This window comes from Chaetodon trifascialis, chromosome 20 (genome assembly GCF_039877785.1).
Source record: "Chaetodon trifascialis isolate fChaTrf1 chromosome 20, fChaTrf1.hap1, whole genome shotgun sequence".
NCBI lineage: Eukaryota > Metazoa > Chordata > Actinopteri > Chaetodontiformes > Chaetodontidae > Chaetodon > Chaetodon trifascialis.
The window spans coordinates 21,542,663-21,562,500 of NC_092075.1; the positions used below are offsets into that span (position 1 = coordinate 21,542,663).

The 19,838-nt window shown below is 40.6% G+C and overlaps 1 protein-coding gene across 1 annotated transcript in view; it reads left to right on the plus strand.

The window, feature by feature from the left end:
* pip5kl1 (phosphatidylinositol-4-phosphate 5-kinase-like 1) overlaps positions 1 to 19,348 on the plus strand; it is a 32,378-nt gene extending 13,030 nt beyond the window's left edge. Inside the window, exons 3-10 of the mRNA XM_070988962.1 lie at positions 6,240 to 6,290; positions 6,425 to 6,579; positions 7,027 to 7,151; positions 12,292 to 12,326; positions 12,423 to 12,478; positions 13,906 to 14,018; positions 14,296 to 14,458; positions 16,573 to 19,348. Of these exons, the coding sequence (XP_070845063.1) occupies positions 6,240 to 6,290; positions 6,425 to 6,579; positions 7,027 to 7,151; positions 12,292 to 12,326; positions 12,423 to 12,478; positions 13,906 to 14,018; positions 14,296 to 14,458; positions 16,573 to 17,017 (1,143 nt within the window). The 3' untranslated portion in view covers positions 17,018 to 19,348. The remainder of the gene's footprint in view (positions 1 to 6,239; positions 6,291 to 6,424; positions 6,580 to 7,026; positions 7,152 to 12,291; positions 12,327 to 12,422; positions 12,479 to 13,905; positions 14,019 to 14,295; positions 14,459 to 16,572) is intronic.
* Positions 19,349 to 19,838: the final 490 nt, after the last annotated feature.

Genomic DNA, 19,838 nt, shown 5'->3' on the forward strand with positions numbered 1-19,838 from the left:
AAGATGTGCCAGTTTCCGACATCTGATCATACGCCATACAACTCAGTGTAGACTGGACCTGCAGACTGTTCGGGCTATGTTCATGCTGTGACCCAGATCTCTCCTCTTTAGATCATTGTCAGAGTGATCACTGAGAGTTGCTGTAACAAGAAGGAACATCTCAAGGATACTGATGTTGTTACAAGGATTATCATAATGGGGAGTTTTGCAGAACCCAAAAGCAGAACGACATGCAGAATTCAGTGCAAAAGCAGACAGTTCATTGTAATAATTTACAGTTAGTATGAAATGTGCAATGCAGATGAGCTGAGCTGAGCTACCAGGGAGGAATGGCAGACAGCAGTAGACTGATGATGCGAGCCAGCTCAGCTCAGACAAAGATAAGACAGACTGGGGGAGAAAGAGAGAAAATACACGTAGAAAGTTGGGCAGAACTGCTTTGATTTGTGACACTTGAAAAGAGGGATGGAGTCTCATGGAATGAGGTAGCTTTAATTTGACTGTGGATGGGTTAAAGTTCAAATGGACTGAGGAAATGGGTGAGACAATTTTCTTGAATCGGTTTTCAGGTATATTTTTGGAAGATAACCACACTCTGACCTGGTTGATATGATAGGGTGGAGATTTCATGTCTGCCTGCATGTTGCTTATTCTGTTCCACGGAGCCATGCAAAGCAGAGTGAGTGTTCGGCCAGGCTTGTCAGCAGTGGTGAAGGTGATTTTGGACAGAGGGAACTACAGTTTCCCCCTCTTGGGCTGGAAACTAGGGCTGGACGATATGGCTGAAATCTGTATCACGATATAAGTGTTTTATATTGGTCGATATCGATATCGATAATTATTGATATTTTTTTATTACCTATTTAAAATAAGGACCAGGAGAAAAATACATTCAATTTCAACATTTCTATTTTAAATTTAACCTGTGGCTTCTCCACAGTGCTCAGCAGAAGCATGTCTTTAGCTATATGATATGCCACTGCCTCCGTTATGTCTTCGTGCCTTTTAGATGATTTGTCATAAGGCACTGAAGCAGATACCTCTGCATGGTGGTCTGCTGCTTGTGCGGTGGTGCTGCGGTTGCAGATGCTGTTGGACGTTGGTGAATACGGCTGAGCTCCAAAGAGTTGGTGGTTAAACAAGTTAGTGGTATTGGTGGGGACAACAGTCTTGCATAAGTTACAGACCACTTTGGTCTGACTACGGTCCGACTTATAAAATCCAAAAAACTGCCATACTAGTGAGCTGACTTTCCCTGTTTTATTGACAATTTATTCGCTCGCTGCAGTGCTCACTTTCTATTTCTCATCTCATTCTTTGCAGAGCATCAAACATGAGACAACGAGATGGCGCAACCGAAATTGATACTGTTACATGATTGGCGTGTTAGCGTGTCTCTCTCACTGATCAGCGATCACTCCCTACGTTGCTCGGTTACCTGAGAGCGAGTGCCTTTGTTCATGCAACCAACCTCGCTTCGCAACTTCTCGTTTCTTCCGGCAAAGAAAAAAAATTATCAAATGTTTTATCTAACGCATTTTTTATTGATCTTGATTACTTGTCTATCGTGAGACATATCGTTATCGTTTTATCGCATGGCCCTACTAGAAACAAAGGAGGTTGGTATCCCAGTATGACCTCAAATGTGACAGCCCAGTCAGGCTATTATGGGCATATTCGAGGAGCCTGGCTGTCTTGGTGGCCATGGGGAGCTTCGGGAGAGCCACAAAATGAACAGCCTTGGAGAACTGGTCAACAATTACTTGGTCAAGAATTACTGTGTTACCTTGAGAGGGGGTAAGCCCATCAATAAGTCCAGGGTGATGTGGGACCAGGGACAACTGAGCAAGGGCAATGGCTGAGCAGACCAGCAGGGGGATGATGGGAGGCCTTGTTTTGTCCGCACACAGAGCATGCTTGGATGTATTCTCAGTTATCAGAGTCCATTGAAGGCCACCAGTAGCTTCTCTTGAGTAATGACAGCATACAATACACAGTATACCAGGATGACAGGTGAGATGGGCAGTGTGAACCCAATGTGGAATCTGAGCATGTACTGCTTCATGCACAAATGTGCATTTGGGAGGACTGTTACCTGTGTCTGGTTGAGAGCGTTGAGCCTCCCAGATCTTGAATTCCATCTCCCAGGTAACAGATCTGACTGGATTGGGGGCAGGATAGTCTCAAGGCTGTAGGATAATCTATTTACACATACCGGTGGAAGAGAGAACCAGGCTTTATGTTTCTAGATCCACGCTGGAATATAAAAAGACAGAAGTTGAACCTCCCAAAAAAACAGTGCCCACAGGGCCTGGCAAGAGTTGAGGCATTTAGTCGTCTGAATATAGAACAGGTTCTTGTAGTTGGTCCAGACAACAATGGTATCTCAGAGTCTTCCATCCTGCAATGCTAGCTTGACAGACAGCAGCTGTCAAAACTCCCACTGCTTCTGGTGAGCCTGGTCTTTTGACATAATTGACAGGTTGCCTACAAATGTCCTGTTCTCCCACAGCATCAGCCTGAATCCTGCGTCGTCATTCCATTGGCATCAGGCGTGTCATTCCCAGTTGCATGGGTTCCTCAGATGGAGCGTCAGGCTAAAGGTGGTGTGTGTTCAGTCGGTAGAATGCCATTAGTCCGGAACTGTAGAGGAGCAGGGGCATACTTGGTGCACGTTGGGCAAGAGTCTCTACTGATTTTGGTTATCCTACTGAATGGTTGTCGAAATTAATGCATCTAAGTCAGCTGGTTCATCATGAGTAGCTAATTCATTCAAGTGACTCAGATAAGGCAACAGAAAAATGCTGTGGAGAGCAGCCTCATTCATTCAAATTGTCAAAGGGGGATTTAATGGAAGATGACTGTTGTACACATCAGTTCAGACAATAAATTCTCATTCCTGGGAATGGTGCTGTACTATCAGCATTTTATTCCCAACTGCTCCTCCATAGCAATGCCTTTGTTCACCCTTACCAGTCAGAAACTGAGAGGGAAGGCTGGGAAAACCAAAATCTGTGTCTTCAGAAAGCTCAAACCCACAGACTGGACTGATGACTGTGACTGTGCCTTCCTCAAGTCTCATGGAGAAACATTTGGTTGTGCAGTCCTGACTCACCCAGACTTCTCCAAACCACTAATCCTTTCCATTGATCCTAGTCAAGTCCCCAGACTCCTACTGGATGTGCTTTCAAACACGTCCTGAAGGACCCAGTTGTGGTTAACTGCAAGAGCTATGCTAGGAAACAAGTGACAAACCTGTATTAAGCTGCTAACATTGCTCAGCAGCATGCAAGGAAAGAGCTGGTGAGCAATCAAGCTGATGGTTACAGGAAGAGAGTGAGCAGCACCTGGCTGAATGTCAGTGACAGAGTTTTGCTTGCCAATAAAACGTAGAGAGGAAAGAAGAACTTGGCAGATAAGTGGGAACCCACAATTTATACTGTGCTGGATTATTTTCAGACTCACAACTATACAGTAATAGATGAAAGCGGGAAATCCAAAGTTGCACACTGGAACTTGATATTGGATGTGAGCTTTCTACCAGTCTGAGAACAAAACAGTATTAAGCTGGATTCAGGTGCCTCAGATGAAAAAAGTGAGTTAGAGTCTCCGTTCATTCATTGTTTGACTGGCCTGGCAGTAGAAGCTTCTGAGGACCAGACTTACTCATGGATATATGTGTCATCTTATGTTGACTGTGAGTCTGTGGAAGATGATTAAGAGTTCTAATCAGTCTAATCAGCAAGGCCCCAGTCTCACCCTGTTAATGGTAGTGGAGATAACAAAGACAGAAAGCCATACATGACCAATGCTGACTTAAAACCCTTAGCCAATGTTCATGACCTGGACCAGATGGGGCCCTGTAACGTCATCTCACCCACAGCAGTGAATAATATATAGATGGATAACTGCACAACATTCAGGACATGATATGGTATATATAGACAGGCAGGCAGACAGGGTGAAATGGTGCAAAAACCTTTCACAGGGGGTAGTGTAGATGGGTTTAATAGTAAGTCATAGTCTTTACTCACCTTGTTTTAAACAAAGCAGAAGAAGTATAGACATGAGTACCGTGTTATGTTTCTATTCAATGCATGTATTTTTGTTTTTTGGTTTAGGTCATAAATTGTTCACATTGTCATGTCAACTATGAGATGCAGTAGCCTGATCAACTTCTGTTTTCTGTAAAATTACATCGCAACGAGCTTAATATGCTGTGGGTGAATTAAATTCTTGTCTTGGACCAAGTATGTAAATGTGAACATTGTGCTTCCTTTGATTGCTTTATTTATCTTTCAAGACTGTCTGTTCATTGAAGATTTGGGTGAAAGTAATGCTGGCATCAGGCTACATGACATTTTCGTCTTTGACAATGTTCATCACTTCAGATCTAACGATCACAGTGCCGTAAACTTGCCATGTCTTGGATGGGTGAGTGGCAACACTACACAACGTCTTCCATGATAACGCGTGAGTTCAGAAGTCAGTTCAGGGAGGTGGGTTAAGCAACTGTCAATCATGGTGACATGAGTGCATGATGCTGGCAGTCTAGTGAAAAGAAAGAGAAGAAAGAAAAAAGCAGTCGTGGATGTGCTCCTGGGTGGCACAGAATGGTCAGTAAGGGCAGCAGGCTTTCTTTCTGTCCTGTTCTGTTTCGTTGTCCCACCTGACAGTGACCATGTTTACCTGGCCGGGCTCTGGAGAGAGCACCTGATTTTTCAATGCTAAGGAATTAATTGTGGGAGATGTCACATTAGACGTGTCAAGACTGGTGTCCCGCTGGAAAAAAGGTCATTTAGCATGTCAAACTACAAGGGTATAGACGCCCGATTGTTGTTTATAATCAGCCATGATGCTAGTAATTCCTCAGCCACAACAAAATCATCTCATAACTGGACTAGGTTTGTGTAGTCTGATCCCAGCATAAAGAGGGTTGAATGAAACAGATAGAAGAAACTACAGGAAATAAATTTGGTATTATTATTATGCCATGCGTTGTACTACAATATCTATTGATTGCACAAAAATCCCTCACTTGTTATGCTGTTCCCAAGTTTACCCTTTTTGGTAATGGGAGTACTGTATTAGTTGTATTGTTGCTCCCTCTACTGATAATTAGCATGTTGCTGTGAAGATATAATTCATATGGCAGTGTTTTACTGGCTGGTGAGCAACCAAGCTGGTGGTTACAGGAAGAGAGTGAGGGGCACCTGGCTGAATGTCAGTGACAGAGTTTTGCTTGCCAATAAAACGTAGAGAGGAAAGAAGAACTTGGCAGATAAGTGGGAACCCACAATTTATACTGTGCTGGATTATTTTCAGACTCACAACTATACAGTAATAGATGAAAGCGGGAAATCCAAAGTTGCACACTGGAACTTGATATTGGATGTGAGCTTTCTACCAGTCTGAGAACAAAACAGTATTAAGCTGGATTCAGGTGCCTCAGATGAAAAAAGTGAGTTAGAGTCTCCGTTCATTCATTGTTTGACTGGCCTGGCAGTAGAAGCTTCTGAGGACCAGACTTACTCATGGATATATGTGTCATCTTATGTTGACTGTGAGTCTGTGGAAGATGATTAAGAGTTCTAATCAGTCTAATCAGCAAGGCCCCAGTCTCACCCTGTTAATGGTAGTGGAGATAACAAAGACAGAAAGCCATACACTCTGGGTTCAAACAGACTCAAACAGAAATAAACCTGAGTTCCACAAGATGTGCCAGTGTCCAGCATCTCCAGTCTGTCGGTCAGTTGGTCCACTATTTTGGTCCAAACTGACATATCTCAACAACTGGATGAATAGTAGAATATAAGATATTGTACAAACATTCATGGTCCCTGGAAGATGACTCCTGATGACTTGGTTATCCCCTGACCTTTCATCTAGCACCAACAGCAGGTGAAAGTTTTCTCTTATCCACTGAAATATCATCGTGGCTGCTACCAGCTTGTGGTGATACTATGCTCCCCACTGGTGTGATTGGACAGTTGATTATATTTCATTTTGATGTGGATAATGCATCTCCATCTTAAGGAAAAAAAGTCCCCATACCTTGTCATGAAAACTACTTTGTGTGCATTTATTATTAATAGGTCTATGCTGTTTATTTAGACAAAAAATACCTAGAAAAGGGCTATATAAGACAAATGTATTATTATTCTTATTATTATTATTAAAAAGCTACAAATTGTAATGTCTTATTCTCACTGATGTCTTTCCTCTTCCTCCCACACTAGAATGAACTGTCAGATGATGATTTCAGATTAGAGGTCACTCAGATTCATAAGGTAGGTGGATGTTTCTGTGTCTCAGTAACAGTACTCAGTTTAATTATCATGTTGAATGCTTCCACCTGCACATTTAGGGTGTGTGTGTGTGTGTGTGTGTGTGTGTGTGTGTGTGTGTGTGTGTGTGTGTGTAGGGTTTTACGATGGAGACGTTTGCAGGCCCGGTGTTTGCCAGCCTGCGTAGCTGCTTAGGAATGACAGAGCAGGAGTATCAGCAGTCGCTGTGTTCTGAAAACTGCTACCTCCAGTTCATCAGCAACTCCAAGAGCAAGGCGGACTTCTTCCTGACGTGAGTCACTCACACATGATTGTTTCATCGTTTACATAAGAGACAAACCTTTACTTTAGACTAAAATCCTATTTGCCTAACCTTAAGCCCTAAATGGATCTGTAACCATAACTAAATCCAACTGTAACCTCAGCCTTACAGTTTGCCCAGGAATGATAAAAGTCAATTTACATGTTCGCAATGACAGAGTTGTATTCACAGTCGGTGTGCAAAGACTGCTTCTATTATCTTACAGTTTAAGAAAGCAAGTTGTTGCAGCTCTAAAGCTGAATGACACATTTAATGATTATTTTCAGTATTTTGTGTTAGGAATTAGCAAATCTCTAATCTAATGTAATATAAATAATAATAAACATAACAGCTTTTCATTATTAAAGGGTCAAAGTTTGGGTTGTTGCATTATTGATAAGATAGAGATCTGCTTTCTCTGTGCTTTTGAACTTCTAGAAATGATAAACGCTTCTTTTTGAAGACCCAGAACAAAAGGGAAATCAAATTCCTTCTGGCCAACCTGAAGATCTACATAGAACATCTGAGGAAATACCCCCATTCACTGCTGGTCAAGTTCCTAGGTACACACATCACACACATGACACACCATGACAAACTGTATTTGCACACTTGGACTAACTAATGAAATATAAATGTATGACATTTTCTTATATGGAACATGGAATACTTGTACACATATATATTTTATCATATGAATTTAATTATTTTAAGAAAGGCTGTGTGATGTTTTCATAATTTCACATGTATGATGATATTGGCCTTTTTCAATAGGGCAGTAAAGTCAGTATTTATTACAGTCCACTGTCAAGCGTGTGTCAAAGGGTCAAAGGGCTATACATATAATGTACATAAAAATAGCAGTGAACAGCATAAGTAAAGCACACAAAAAATGAAAAAGAAATTACATCAACTACAAACAAAGCATTACGAACAGAATATTTGACACAATACATACAATAGAAATAGTAAAGGGTAGCAGGTAGCATTAGCAAAACACACACACACACACACACACACACACACACACACACACATGCACGCACATATACAAAAAATTGTAACACACAGTACATTTAAATAACCATGTGCTCATATGGTATTTATGTATTTAGGGCAGATTAAGTGAGGATGAAGGCTGATGTGGAAAGATTAATTGCCTTTACTTTTGAATCGACAGTTTGCTTTTTGAATATGGGTAGGAAGACAATTCCAAAGAAGAGGGTCTTGGTAAGAGCAGGCCCTGCTACCTACTCATTTATCTTAGGAATTGTAGGAGACCGACATTTTGAGATGGTGGAGTCCTAACAGGTACATGAGGAGTGGCTAGAGGTGGATAAGTAGGATTTTGGAAGTCTGTCTAATATTATAAGAAGTAAAAAGTAGAATGTACAGGGAGCCAGTATAATGAAATAAGAACAGGGGTAATATGATCACATTTTCTAATTTTGGTTGATTTTCTTGCAGCAGTATTTTGTACAAGTTGTAGTTTGCTAATATTTGATTTAGGTAAACCAGCTGCCATTACAGTAATCAAGTTAATGAGACAAATGCATGAAACAAGTGTTTCAGCATCAGCCATGGAAAGAAAGGGCCGAATCTTGGCAATGTTTCATTACAGGAAATATGCGGTCTTTGTAATGGTGATACAGTATGTTCTTCAAAGCAGAGATCAGGTCAAGTAAGACAATGAGATTTCTTATACAAGGGCTTTGTGAAATTGTGGAAATGCTATGTTCAGAGTGAGGTAACAGAAATTATTTCTAATCTGCTTTAGACCAATAATTAACTTTTCAGTTTTCTCAGCATATAAAGGTAGAAGTTAGATGACATTCATCATTTGATTTCTGATTGATGCATTCTTCCAGATCACAGCACAGATCCTTGTGGCACATTATAGCTAACTTTCTTGTGGTCTGATGAATACTTTTTGTGTAAAATGAAGTGAGATCTGAGTCAGATAAATATGATTTAAACCATGAGAGACTAGTGTCTATGAGACCAATATGACTTTCTAGGCAACGGAAGAGAATTTGGCGATCAATTGTATCAAATGCTGCTCTGAGATCTAGGAGCACCAATCTTGAACCTCAGCCTGAAGTGTCTGAAGCAAGTTGTGAATCCTCTGTCAAAGCTGTTTCTGTGCTGTGGAAGTTCTCACAGGTTGTTGGATAAATGAAAATAATCTCTGAGTTGCTGAGCCACTGCTTTTTCATGTAATTTTGAAAAGAATGACAGATTTGTGACTGGTCTGCAGTTATTGTTCTACCTGTCTACTCCACTGGTTTACCATGGCTTATGCTGTGGACTACAAACCACAAAAACATATTACCACACCTCAGATGTGTAGAATAACTGTCCAACATCCAGGCAGTTCTAGTAAAATTAATTTGCAGAGACATAGTCCATAAGCATAATGCGGCTACAAGCAGAGACTGCATTGAAAGCTCTGTGATGGTGTGTTTCAGGACACTTTAACATCTCACATTCTCAATAGAAAACTAATGGAATATAGTACGATGATTAATGAGAGTGGAAAGAAGAAAAAACAACTCTTTTTTTGGACCTCTCTGGTCTTTCATGTTTGTATTTTGTGAATGCAAGAGAGAGAAAGAGAGAGAGAGTGCATCGGTTATAGGGCTTGTTGGCATCTGGTGGTAGCTAGGTAGTAATTCAAGTAAGTAATTCACTGAGGCAAGACTTGGAGGATATGGATATGAGAAGCACCTTTGTGTGTCCATGAAAATTGTTTACTGTGTGTCTGTGTCCAGCAATGGCGAGTTTACCTTGGACTTCCTAGGATTGATTGAATTGGGTGCTGACCAAACTGCACAGGCCATGACTGGTTGCACTCGAAAAGCTTTTCAACGATGCAGACTTGGGTGACTGGACACAGAATTGGTACTATATGCACAACAGAGCTGCTGTTAACATTGATGTGTACAACAGCATTTTACCAAAACTAGTGCACTGCACGCACCCTCAAGAGCTGTGCGAAATTAACTGATCGCAAGGTTCCTTACTTTAAGAAATGTAATCACATTGTTCTCAAGCAAGTTCAAGGTTTAATTTCCAAAAGTTTTATCAAAAAATACTGTCATGCTGACAAAGTTGTGTGAAGAGAATCTGGGTTGTGCAAGGCCACCACTGTTTCAGCACTCAATGGTGTGCACCACTGTGAGAGGAGACACTTACAGCAGGCAGGAAAATGCTTGGCAGTGTCCTCTGTATATGACTTGCTCCAAATAGTATACACAAACAATCCAGATTGATAGTTACAGAGGTTACAGGGGTTACAAAGGTTTAGGGTCGATCAATAGGCCAATGGTTGAATGATGACATGCAACTAAAGCGTACAGCGTAACTTCACATGTTCACTAAAAACGTGCACAAATAATCACAGAGGACTGCTCTATAAATGCACAATTCCATTGTACAGTTTATTCAACTTCAGCAGTATTGATCAGTCCTTCAATAAATAAGCATCTGTTGTCTCAAGTGTAACACAAGCAGCCTTAACACAACAACAAGCATAAAGGCAGCAAGCAAGTGTGTTCCACAAGTGTGTGAGTGTGTCTGTGTGTGTGTGAGCATGTGAGGGGGAGAGGGAAAAGGGAGAGAGAAGGCAAGACATGACTGTGTCAGTGGTTATGTCACGTGAGGTTCCAAACCACAAAGCTTGAAGATATGAGAGGCACGATGAAGAATGTGTTCACATGTCTCTGTGTAACCTGTGTGACCACAACATGGTGGTGAGCACATCTGAGTTATATTACATATATTATATAAGGTGTCTGTGCGTGTACCTATAGAGAAATGTGAATGTGTGTGTGTGGGTTAGTAAAAGAGAAAGAGAAACGACAGACCGTCCGTAGCATGGTGCTGCAGAGATTGAAGGCCTGGAGTCTCTGTGCTAAAAAGACCCTGTTCTAGTCCTTTTTGTAGATGGCCACATCTTCAGTTCTTTCTTTTGTTGATGTTTAACAGCAGGTAGTTCAGCTCACATCAGTCCACAAAACTGTCTACTGCCTTCTGTACTCTGCCCTGTCATATCTTAAAGAGCCCATAGTACCTAACTGCAAACTGAGTGCAGGGTTGGTCAGCTGTAGCACTATTTTGTTAACTGATATAGTGCAGCTTAGTAGCTTTACCACAGTGGCAGAAAATCAAACCAAATCAAACCAAACCAAACCAAACCAAACCAAACCAAACCAAAACTAAACAAAACAAAACAAAGCCCGACGATGTGGGACACACAATCAAGGTGTCGTGCTAAGCACACAGAAACAAGCAGCAAGCACAGGCATTGAGTTATCTCACACAGCAACAGAAAGACTTATCAGACCATTAACTTAACAATACAGCAAAGCTTATGCAAAAATGAAGCTTACAGCAACACACTGTTATTAACCTGTCTCTGCCCAGAGCCTTTTACTTGTGAGAGAGAAATAAACGTGTTCCAATCTGGCAAGTAGGTCCGGCAGTGTTTCTTCAAACTCAAATGATGACGAGCCCATTCTGTCAGCGGTTGGTGTTTAACAGCAGGCAGGTCCGCGTAGAGGAAACAGCAGAAAGCGACTGTGATGTGCTGCCGCCATCATCACAATCAGACATTGCTTCATGTGACGTCTCATTTCACCAAAGACATATTTCCTTCTTTCTTTTCACTTTGCACGCTCTCCTTGTGTCTCTCTCTTGAGAGACTTTGGGTGTACCCACTGTGACAGAAATATTTCTGTATATCGTCTAAAATATGCCAACATTTCAAGCCAAAATTTGCTCAATAAAAGTATTATGCTCTTACTTTTCCTCTTGCCATAAGATGCACTTGCGCTGATGGACGCCATTTCCCTTAATGAGAAAGAGAAAGGTACCGAAGCCCCACCCCTTCACATTTGGTATCATTGAAAAGCCCTAAATGTTCTCTGTAGATAGCAAAAGGAGTTAATTCAGTAGTATGCAGTGGGTGGGAGATAGTCAGGTTTACAAATGTCCTCCACAGAGGCCAAATTTGAACTGGTACTGGTAGTCAGGAGGATATAAGGGGCCATAAACCAAAAGGATTTGGAACCACTGGTTTAAACTTTTTTAAAGTAGAAGAAGTGCAGATTATAAATTAGCATGAAGACAAATAAATTACCATAAAGTGTAAATACTCAAGCAAGTACCTCAAAACTGTGCTTAGGTGGAATACTTGAATGAGTGTACATGGTTACTTTTCACCACTGCCTTTGATTATTGTGTATCATCTGGGTTTGATTTTCTGTCAGCATAAGTTATTAATGCAGTTCTTGTCAGCTTTGTCCTGTGTAGAATCTAATATTTCCTGTGGCAGCGTACATGAGACACAGTGTCTACATGTGATTTTGGCCCTCACTGTTATTTCAGCATATTTTCCAGCAGCCACCTGTTGTCAGTGAAAAAGCTCTGATAAGCCCACTGTGCCCGCTCAGCACAAAAAACAAAGTTAGCACCCAGCTGTTGAACATAGTGGATCATTATGCAGCTTAAGTGCTGGATATTTGTCAGGAGTTATTGGAGACCAAAACAGAGCTAAAAGGAAAGCAAAGATTGGACTTCCATTCATCAAGTGGCCATAAAAATGACGAAAATGAATTCTAATGTTATTCTGTGTCTGCTAGATGTATAAATGTTAGCAGATAATTTGCACTGGACTGAATTATTTTTCACTGTTTTTTCAAGGTGTTCACAGGATCAAAATCCCACACAAACGGAAGGTACAAATCAAATTATGTTATTGTTCAATGTGGCATTACAAATATAGAATGTTTCAAATCATTACAATATAGCACATTTTCTTTTTTCACTTGCAGAAATACTTCATTGTTATGCAAAGTGTGTTTTATCCAGATGATCGAATCAATGCGCGGTAAGTCCCCATAAATTCAAAACATGAGTAGTATTATGGTGTTTGTGTGGTCTGATATAATTAAGTAAGAAACACTTCATCTAAATAGCACAGGCTGAGCAATCAGCAAAGACAACTGGAATAAGGGTCTTAGCTGGACTGGAATGACTATAGCAGACTGTAATGATATTACCTGACCTAGCATCTGAAAACACAGATTGTGTAGAGGAGTGGTTATTAGCTTTAGGCATAATCCTAGCAGGAATACTGACTGAGGTAAGGGAGATACAATCAGATGGACTCAATGCAGGTTAGGAGATAAAAACATTTCAGGAGTATAAAGTCAAGTCAGTGTTGGTTGATAAAAGGCATGAACCTGAGAGGGATGGGGTCTAAAAAGCTAAGTTATGTTTAAAAAGGCAGCAAATTTTCAACAAAGGTGGTATCTCTGTTCTTGTTGTAACCCTCGAGCAGACAAGAAAAGAACGATTTGTTTTCCTGTGTACAGAGTATGGTGCAAGGTGCACAAAATCCATTTTGAGGATCTCAGACCTTTCTTTTTTTAAGTCATTTATGCTGACATGGATGATGACTGTCAGGCAGGGTTTGAACATTAATCAGCTGCAGGGCTGTGGGTAAGTCCTCCTGGCAGGCACCACATGAAGGTGCAAGTTGCTGCTGAAGGTTTGGCCACCATGTACTGCTACATACCAGACCATAGATGTACTAACAATGAGTACTGCAGGAAGACGCTGCACTGAGGTGACAGTAGAAGGCAGGTAGCCAGATGAGTTATTCAGCAGTGGTCTTCTGACAGTAGCAGCCAAGTTGAAAGAGATCAGACCCCCCGGAGGAGGTGTGGGTAGACAGTTCAAAAGTGTGGCAGTAGGACAGGCAGGACAGGAAGGACTCTGGTCATAGGAGCCGAGCTGACCCCTAGCCTTGCAGGAAGCAGAGGGTGACTGGTACAATGTGAGGTCCATGGTGGTTGGGACATCACCATCTAGTGAGAAGACAGAGAAAGAAGTGAGGTGAAGCAGTGAGGCTAAAAACAAACCTGGCACTAGCTAAGCCAGCCAGGTAAAGGAGTAGTCACTCGCTAGAAAAGAAATCCCACAATTAAGGCTTCAGGAATTAATTGGGCTACACTAGTGTCAGGGTCAGGTAATATAGGAGTAACAGCAGAGACACAAGTCCACCAGCAGCAACAAAAGTCATTAATCCTGTGTAGAAGTCATGTGAGACAAACAGAGGAAGTAATTTTTGAGCAGCATTCCAGATGTGACACCCAGTCAGAGTCCTGTAAATATCACTTCAGTCCATTCAGATGCTAATGTGGTCCTTGCTCTTCCTCGCTACTGCTAATAGCATGCTGCCTGACCTTGACTAGTGTTAGTTTGTTTAGTACCCCTTACAACTCAGAGAAATTGTGTATTTTGTATTGCCAGGTATGACATTAAAGGCTGTGAGGTGAGTCGCTGGACAGAGCCGGCACCAGAGGGAAGTCAGATTATTGTAGTTCTCAAAGACCTCAATTTTGAAGGCCAGTTCATCACTCTGGGTAAGGAAACAGAATATGATGTGTTGTCTGAGTCATATGAAGCCGGGTAAAAGTGGTAAGGGTAGTGTTACTGCACAACCCTCAGGCCAATCAGTATTGTTTCTAACACTGTGTCAAAATGCATTCCTTTATCTTCAGTGAACCATGTAAAAACATCGAATTAAAATAAATCTCGATCAAATAGAAATTCAATGCCAGTGATGTGTGTAGATACCAGTGGTTATATTCATATATGAACATACTCTGTTTGAATTTTAATGTTGTGTGGTCTTTGCAGACCAGCAGCGTCCCTGGCTCCTGCGGCAGGTGGAGATTGACACACACTTCCTCCGGAGACTCAATGTGTTGGACTACAGTCTTCTTCTGGCCCATCAGCCCTTACACCAGGATGAACGCCACCAGAGTCTCTCATTTGCTACTCTCATCATGAGAACCAAAAAGTTAGTATCTTTAAGTTGTTTTCCTTTGTTTTCACATCTGGGTTTTTCAGCTTTTTGTGGCCTGTGGTCCTGTGATTAATTACCTGAGATACCATGAACAGTGTAGTTCGAGAGTTGGGATGCGATTAAAAACACTAACCTGCACCTCCCCTAGAGACATGAATCCTGTCCTAATGGTGCCTATGGGTCAATAGCCATGATAGCCTCTTTGAGGCTGTTCTTAAATGTAGGCACTGTGGTGTGTTTGAGCTAAATGCTTACGTCAGCATGCTAACATGCTGATGTTTAGCAGGTACAGTGGTCTCCATGTTCACCATCTTCATTTAATGTGGTACCATGCTGATGTATTATGCTATCACGCTAAATAACACCAGCATAAAGTGTGGCTGAGGCTTAGTTTTGCAGGGATTTGGTCGCGCATGGTGCAAATTGAAATTTGCATTGGGAAACTTGACAACATTTTGTCTCTCATCCAAGGGTCTTCTTCAGTTCTGACTGACTGGTGGAAGGTCCTGGGTATGTGACCTCTGTGGGGTTGTTATCATGCTTCTTGAAACCACTTAGATGTGGAAAACACAGGAATGCGTTGTTTGTTGAAAATCCTCCTGAGTTTCTCTGATACTCCAGATATGTATGGAATGATGACTCATTTGCTCTGTTCTTCACCACCTGCAGTGTTGGGTTTCTTCCATGACCTTGTAGTTGTTTTCACAAAGGTCCAATTAAGGTATCCATAAGCTTTAAATATATCGATCGGATGTTTTTGTTCCTTGTCCGAGGCCAAGGCATTTGTTGGTACACTATCAGTTTGGTGTCACTGGGTGCTGACAAGTTCTAAATGCTCCAGTGGATGGGGAGAGTCAATAGAGTCTGTCTGAGTGTCGTTTTATTGTTGGGATGGTGTCTTGTAGCGGTTGTTTCCTTACAGTTTCCACTGCCTCAATAGTTGCATGTTCTCAATGAGGTCAAATCATTGTCATGTGGGTCCAATTTCACATTTCCTGTTGACAGTTTATACCTGGATAAACAAATATCTATCACTCATTTATTGCTAAGTATGATATCCTGTAATTAATATAAGGCATGTTTGGTATCAGTCAGGGGTAGAGTTCAGAGCCAGAGTTCAGAGAACAAATTTAAGTTTTTAAAAATTAATTAGAACAATTAAATGTTTATGATAGGAGAAGTATGGAAACGGAGGACTGAGGTGTCCTGGCTATGATGTCGCAAAAACATGCATAAAGCACAAAAATGTACTGCAACAAAGAAAAGCAGTCAGAGCTGCTGTAACTAGCTGCCATGCTTGTGGCACCATCTTGGATATTATTGAAATATGTAATGGGCTTGAAGGTAAAGGCTTGAAAGAAATTAGATGAAACCACAGAGCAGATTGACAATCTGGTAAGGAGTGAGTGGCAATGTCTAGTTAAATATCTGTAGGGAGAGAGAGTGGCAGGGTAGGCTGGGTAACAGAGCAGATGAGGGAAATGAGAACAGGCGTGTAGCTGGGTGTAACAGTCAGGTGATGGTGAAAGGGGTGAAAGTCCAACGGCATCTGGTGGATCAGTGGAGAATGGCATTAAAGTGCCTGGTACGCACGTGGCTGGACAGAAGAAACGGAGGCAGACTGTGATACTTTGTATTAAGTGCTAATTAGCAAACATTAGCATGCTAACATGTTAAACTAAGACGGTGAACATGGAAAACTTTAAACCTTATTTACATCAGTCTGTGTATATTGTCATTGTGGGTATGTTAACATGCCAGTGTTGCTGCTGTACCTAAGTACAACCGTACAGAGCTGCTAGCGTAGCTGTAGACTTAAGGCCCTTTCAGACACAGCATAACAACGGCACCACTGTGCTCTGTTACACCTTTTTTCCTGTGGCTTAATGACAGCTTTTCGCTGCATCGAGCAGTTGCGCGCTTGGTGAACTTGGGCAAGGAGTGAGTGAGAATGGTCCAGTTAGCAAAGCACAAGCTTTCAAATTAATAAATGTGATTTTTGCTTTGCTTTCTATACATATTAGAACATTTTGCATCACAGATGAATTGTGAGTAAGGCCATCTAATTACTCTGACTCATACCCATTCTCTTCCCTGTCACATTTTAGATCTGTGAATCCAGGCTCCAGCCCTGTCCACACAGGCGTAGCTGCTGTTCCTGGGGCAGTCCCAGAAGATGACTCCACCTTACTTTTGTGTGATATAGATGGCGGCTGTTTGAAGCAGTCACAAGCAGGAGATGCATCAGGCGGTGGCACTCTTCAGACTTGCACAGAGCATGCAGGGCCAGACCGTGACACAGCTGAGCTTCAAGATTTTAGGGCTCAAAACCGACGTTTACTGCCCAATTTAAAGAATCCTCTGCACGTCATCGATGGGCCTGAACAGCGCTACTTCATCGGCATCATTGACATTTTCACAGTTTACAGTTTTAAGAAGAGGCTGGAGCATTTGTGGAAGAGGCTGAGACATCCTGGCCGGTCCTTCTCCACCGTCAGTCCACAGACTTACTGCCTCAGGCTATGTAACTGGGTACAGGACCATACCAAGTAGACCCTGGATGAGTGGTTGAGACTCACCACCAACTATCACTGAGCATGTCCAAACAATTAAATGGTCAACCAAATTCCACACACATGCACACACAAAACAGGTTTATCTCTACATCTGTTCCATGGTTCCAATCCTTTCATCTTTTCACATGCTCAAAACACAAGCCTGACATCTATGGCACTATATTTGTCTTGTAAAGGATTGTGCAGTAGGCATTTTGAGCACAATGTAAATTATATTTTGTGGAGAAATTAATATCACGTAATATAATGAAACTGGTGGCATGCAAACAATTAACTTGAGCAAACAAAAAATGTGTTCTGTACTCTCTAAAAATTTACTGCTGTGGACTACATAGTCCTTTTTGTAAATCAGCCAAATAAGCAGGACAAACTGCAAGTGCGTTTAAACTCACTTTGTCTCCAACATTAATAATTTCATCCTGTTGCCATTCTCCCAGTTCTTTCCAAGTGACCGATAATCCTTCTAGTGATCTGATCAGAGATAAATCAGATAAGAATGTCCAACTCAAATTCTTCCTTTTGCTTAAATTGTAACACTAACTAGTTGAAAGTGTTGGCAATAGAACAATGAATTTAAAAGAGGGCAAATAAGTGAAATTAAGTGAGGGAAATTATTATTATGAATTTAGTGGATAAACATGCAATTAGATTTATTGAGCATGGAACAGATTTTTGTTTGCACTTAATAAATGATTATTTTCATGATTGTAATTTCTCTGCAATATATCTTTGCAAAATTTTGTGCACTCACAAATTTGACACATACAGTTCTATGGATAACACCTACTCAGTCAGATTCCCCAAATACAGTACAATGGTGAAAATGGCTCCCAAACATGCCCAGCATGATGCATCATAGAGAGATCTTTGCTTTAAAAAACTAAAACTTATTGCCGCTGATGTGCCTTTTTTTTTTTTTTTTTTTACAAAAACAGTATAAAAAAACAAATGAAGGCTTCAGAGACCTTACGTGCATGTCTGCCTGCATGTACTTCCAACCAATATTTCATGATCATTTTGTTAACAGTATGCGGCTGCATTAAGTGATTTGATAAATACTGTATTTTTTGCAAGCAAAGAGAGTATTGAAGCAAAGGTATTGGCAGCACTGCATGCCTTTTCTCTTAACTTAAAGCTGTGACTGTCTGGGATGAAAGAAAAGATTACTGTTCGAAATGTCACCAATCCAAGACTTGCAGTCTTTTTAGTATATTAACATTTTTCAAGGCTTGTGCAATGGAAATGCAGTTTAAGCACAGATGGTCTTCAAGTATGCCTGTAGTTTTAATATGATTTTTTTTTCCAGAATTTTTTGTGTGCTTTAAGGGACTGTAAAAATCAACAGAGGTGCCATTTGGAAACCAGCATACATGTTCTCACCCACGAAACACTAACAGCTAATCAGTAGTTCTAATAATAAAACTATCAATTCAGTTTTCTTTGTGTCTTAAGGGAAGTGCAAACATAATGTAATTTCCAGTTAACATATGTCAAACCTTACATATGTCCACATAAGGAGGACAGATGATGACAGACTCAATGGGGAAAAACACATTTAAATGGCATATGAACTGCATTTAACAGGGCAAACTCATTCAAACAATTCATTCAAGTTGCCCGCTCACCAAACCATGGCTTTATACTGGAGTAGCCCAGCTTATTTGATGTGTTTACCATTAAAGCGGTGGTGATGGGGTGTCTCTCAAATCATTTGTCAGATTTCCTGTTTCTCCTCGTAGTCAGCACAAGACTGCCCAGGCTGAAGAGACTTTCCACTGAGCTGCTGTGTGGAAGTTCATGGATATAGTCTTTATTGTAGGCAGTGAACATTAGCCAGCAAGTCTTGACAGGTCAGGCGATTGTTGCACAAATGTGCATGAAAAGGCATGTTTGATATTTTTGTTTTTTTGTCCAGCCATTATGCAGATAATGTATGTAATACAAATAGCATAATTGTTTCACTAATGTGATTGCTAGGAACAGTAACCTGTTACATAGCTGTGTTACAGACAAACGTAACATGATTACAGTAATGCCTTACTCCTGTACTCTGTAACGTATTACTTTGTAATGCATTAACCCCAACAATGATTTCTTCATATGCTGATGTGGGCTATGGAGGGTTTTAAGGGCTGAAAATAAATATACATAAATTATTATGTAATAAAATGCTCAAGTAAATTAGTAAATAATTACAGAAATTAATACTCAATAAATATATAACTATGTAACAAATGCTTAAATAAATGAATACATACAATTACAGTATGTAATTAATGCTTAATTGTTTCTATAAATAACAAATGAGATATTGAATATATAGATGTCAAATTTATTTGTGTATTTATTTATTTATTTATTCATTCATTCATTCATACTCACATTTATTCATTCAAATATCTTTGTAGTCATTCATTTGTTCACATATTTATTCATCAATTTATAATATTAATATTATTTATTTTGTATATACTATCATTTATCCATAGCATAACTTGCTGCAGCGAAATAAATACATATGTCAACTTCATCCATCAAAAGTCAGGAGGCGGACTCTGCCCTTCGATTGGTGGTTTAACTTCAATGCACTGCTTTTGCCTAATTCAAGATGGCAGCACCCGTTGTGGATTATAACGGAAACTTGCATGCTACACTGGTAGATATGTTGGCTGTAGCTGAACAGATGGAGGCAAATGCCAATTCCTATGCTTTTTTTAGATCAGATTGAAGGTTTCACAGAATGAATGAGAATGCTACAGTATTGGCCATGACTAACAGAAATGAATGGAGCTGTATTC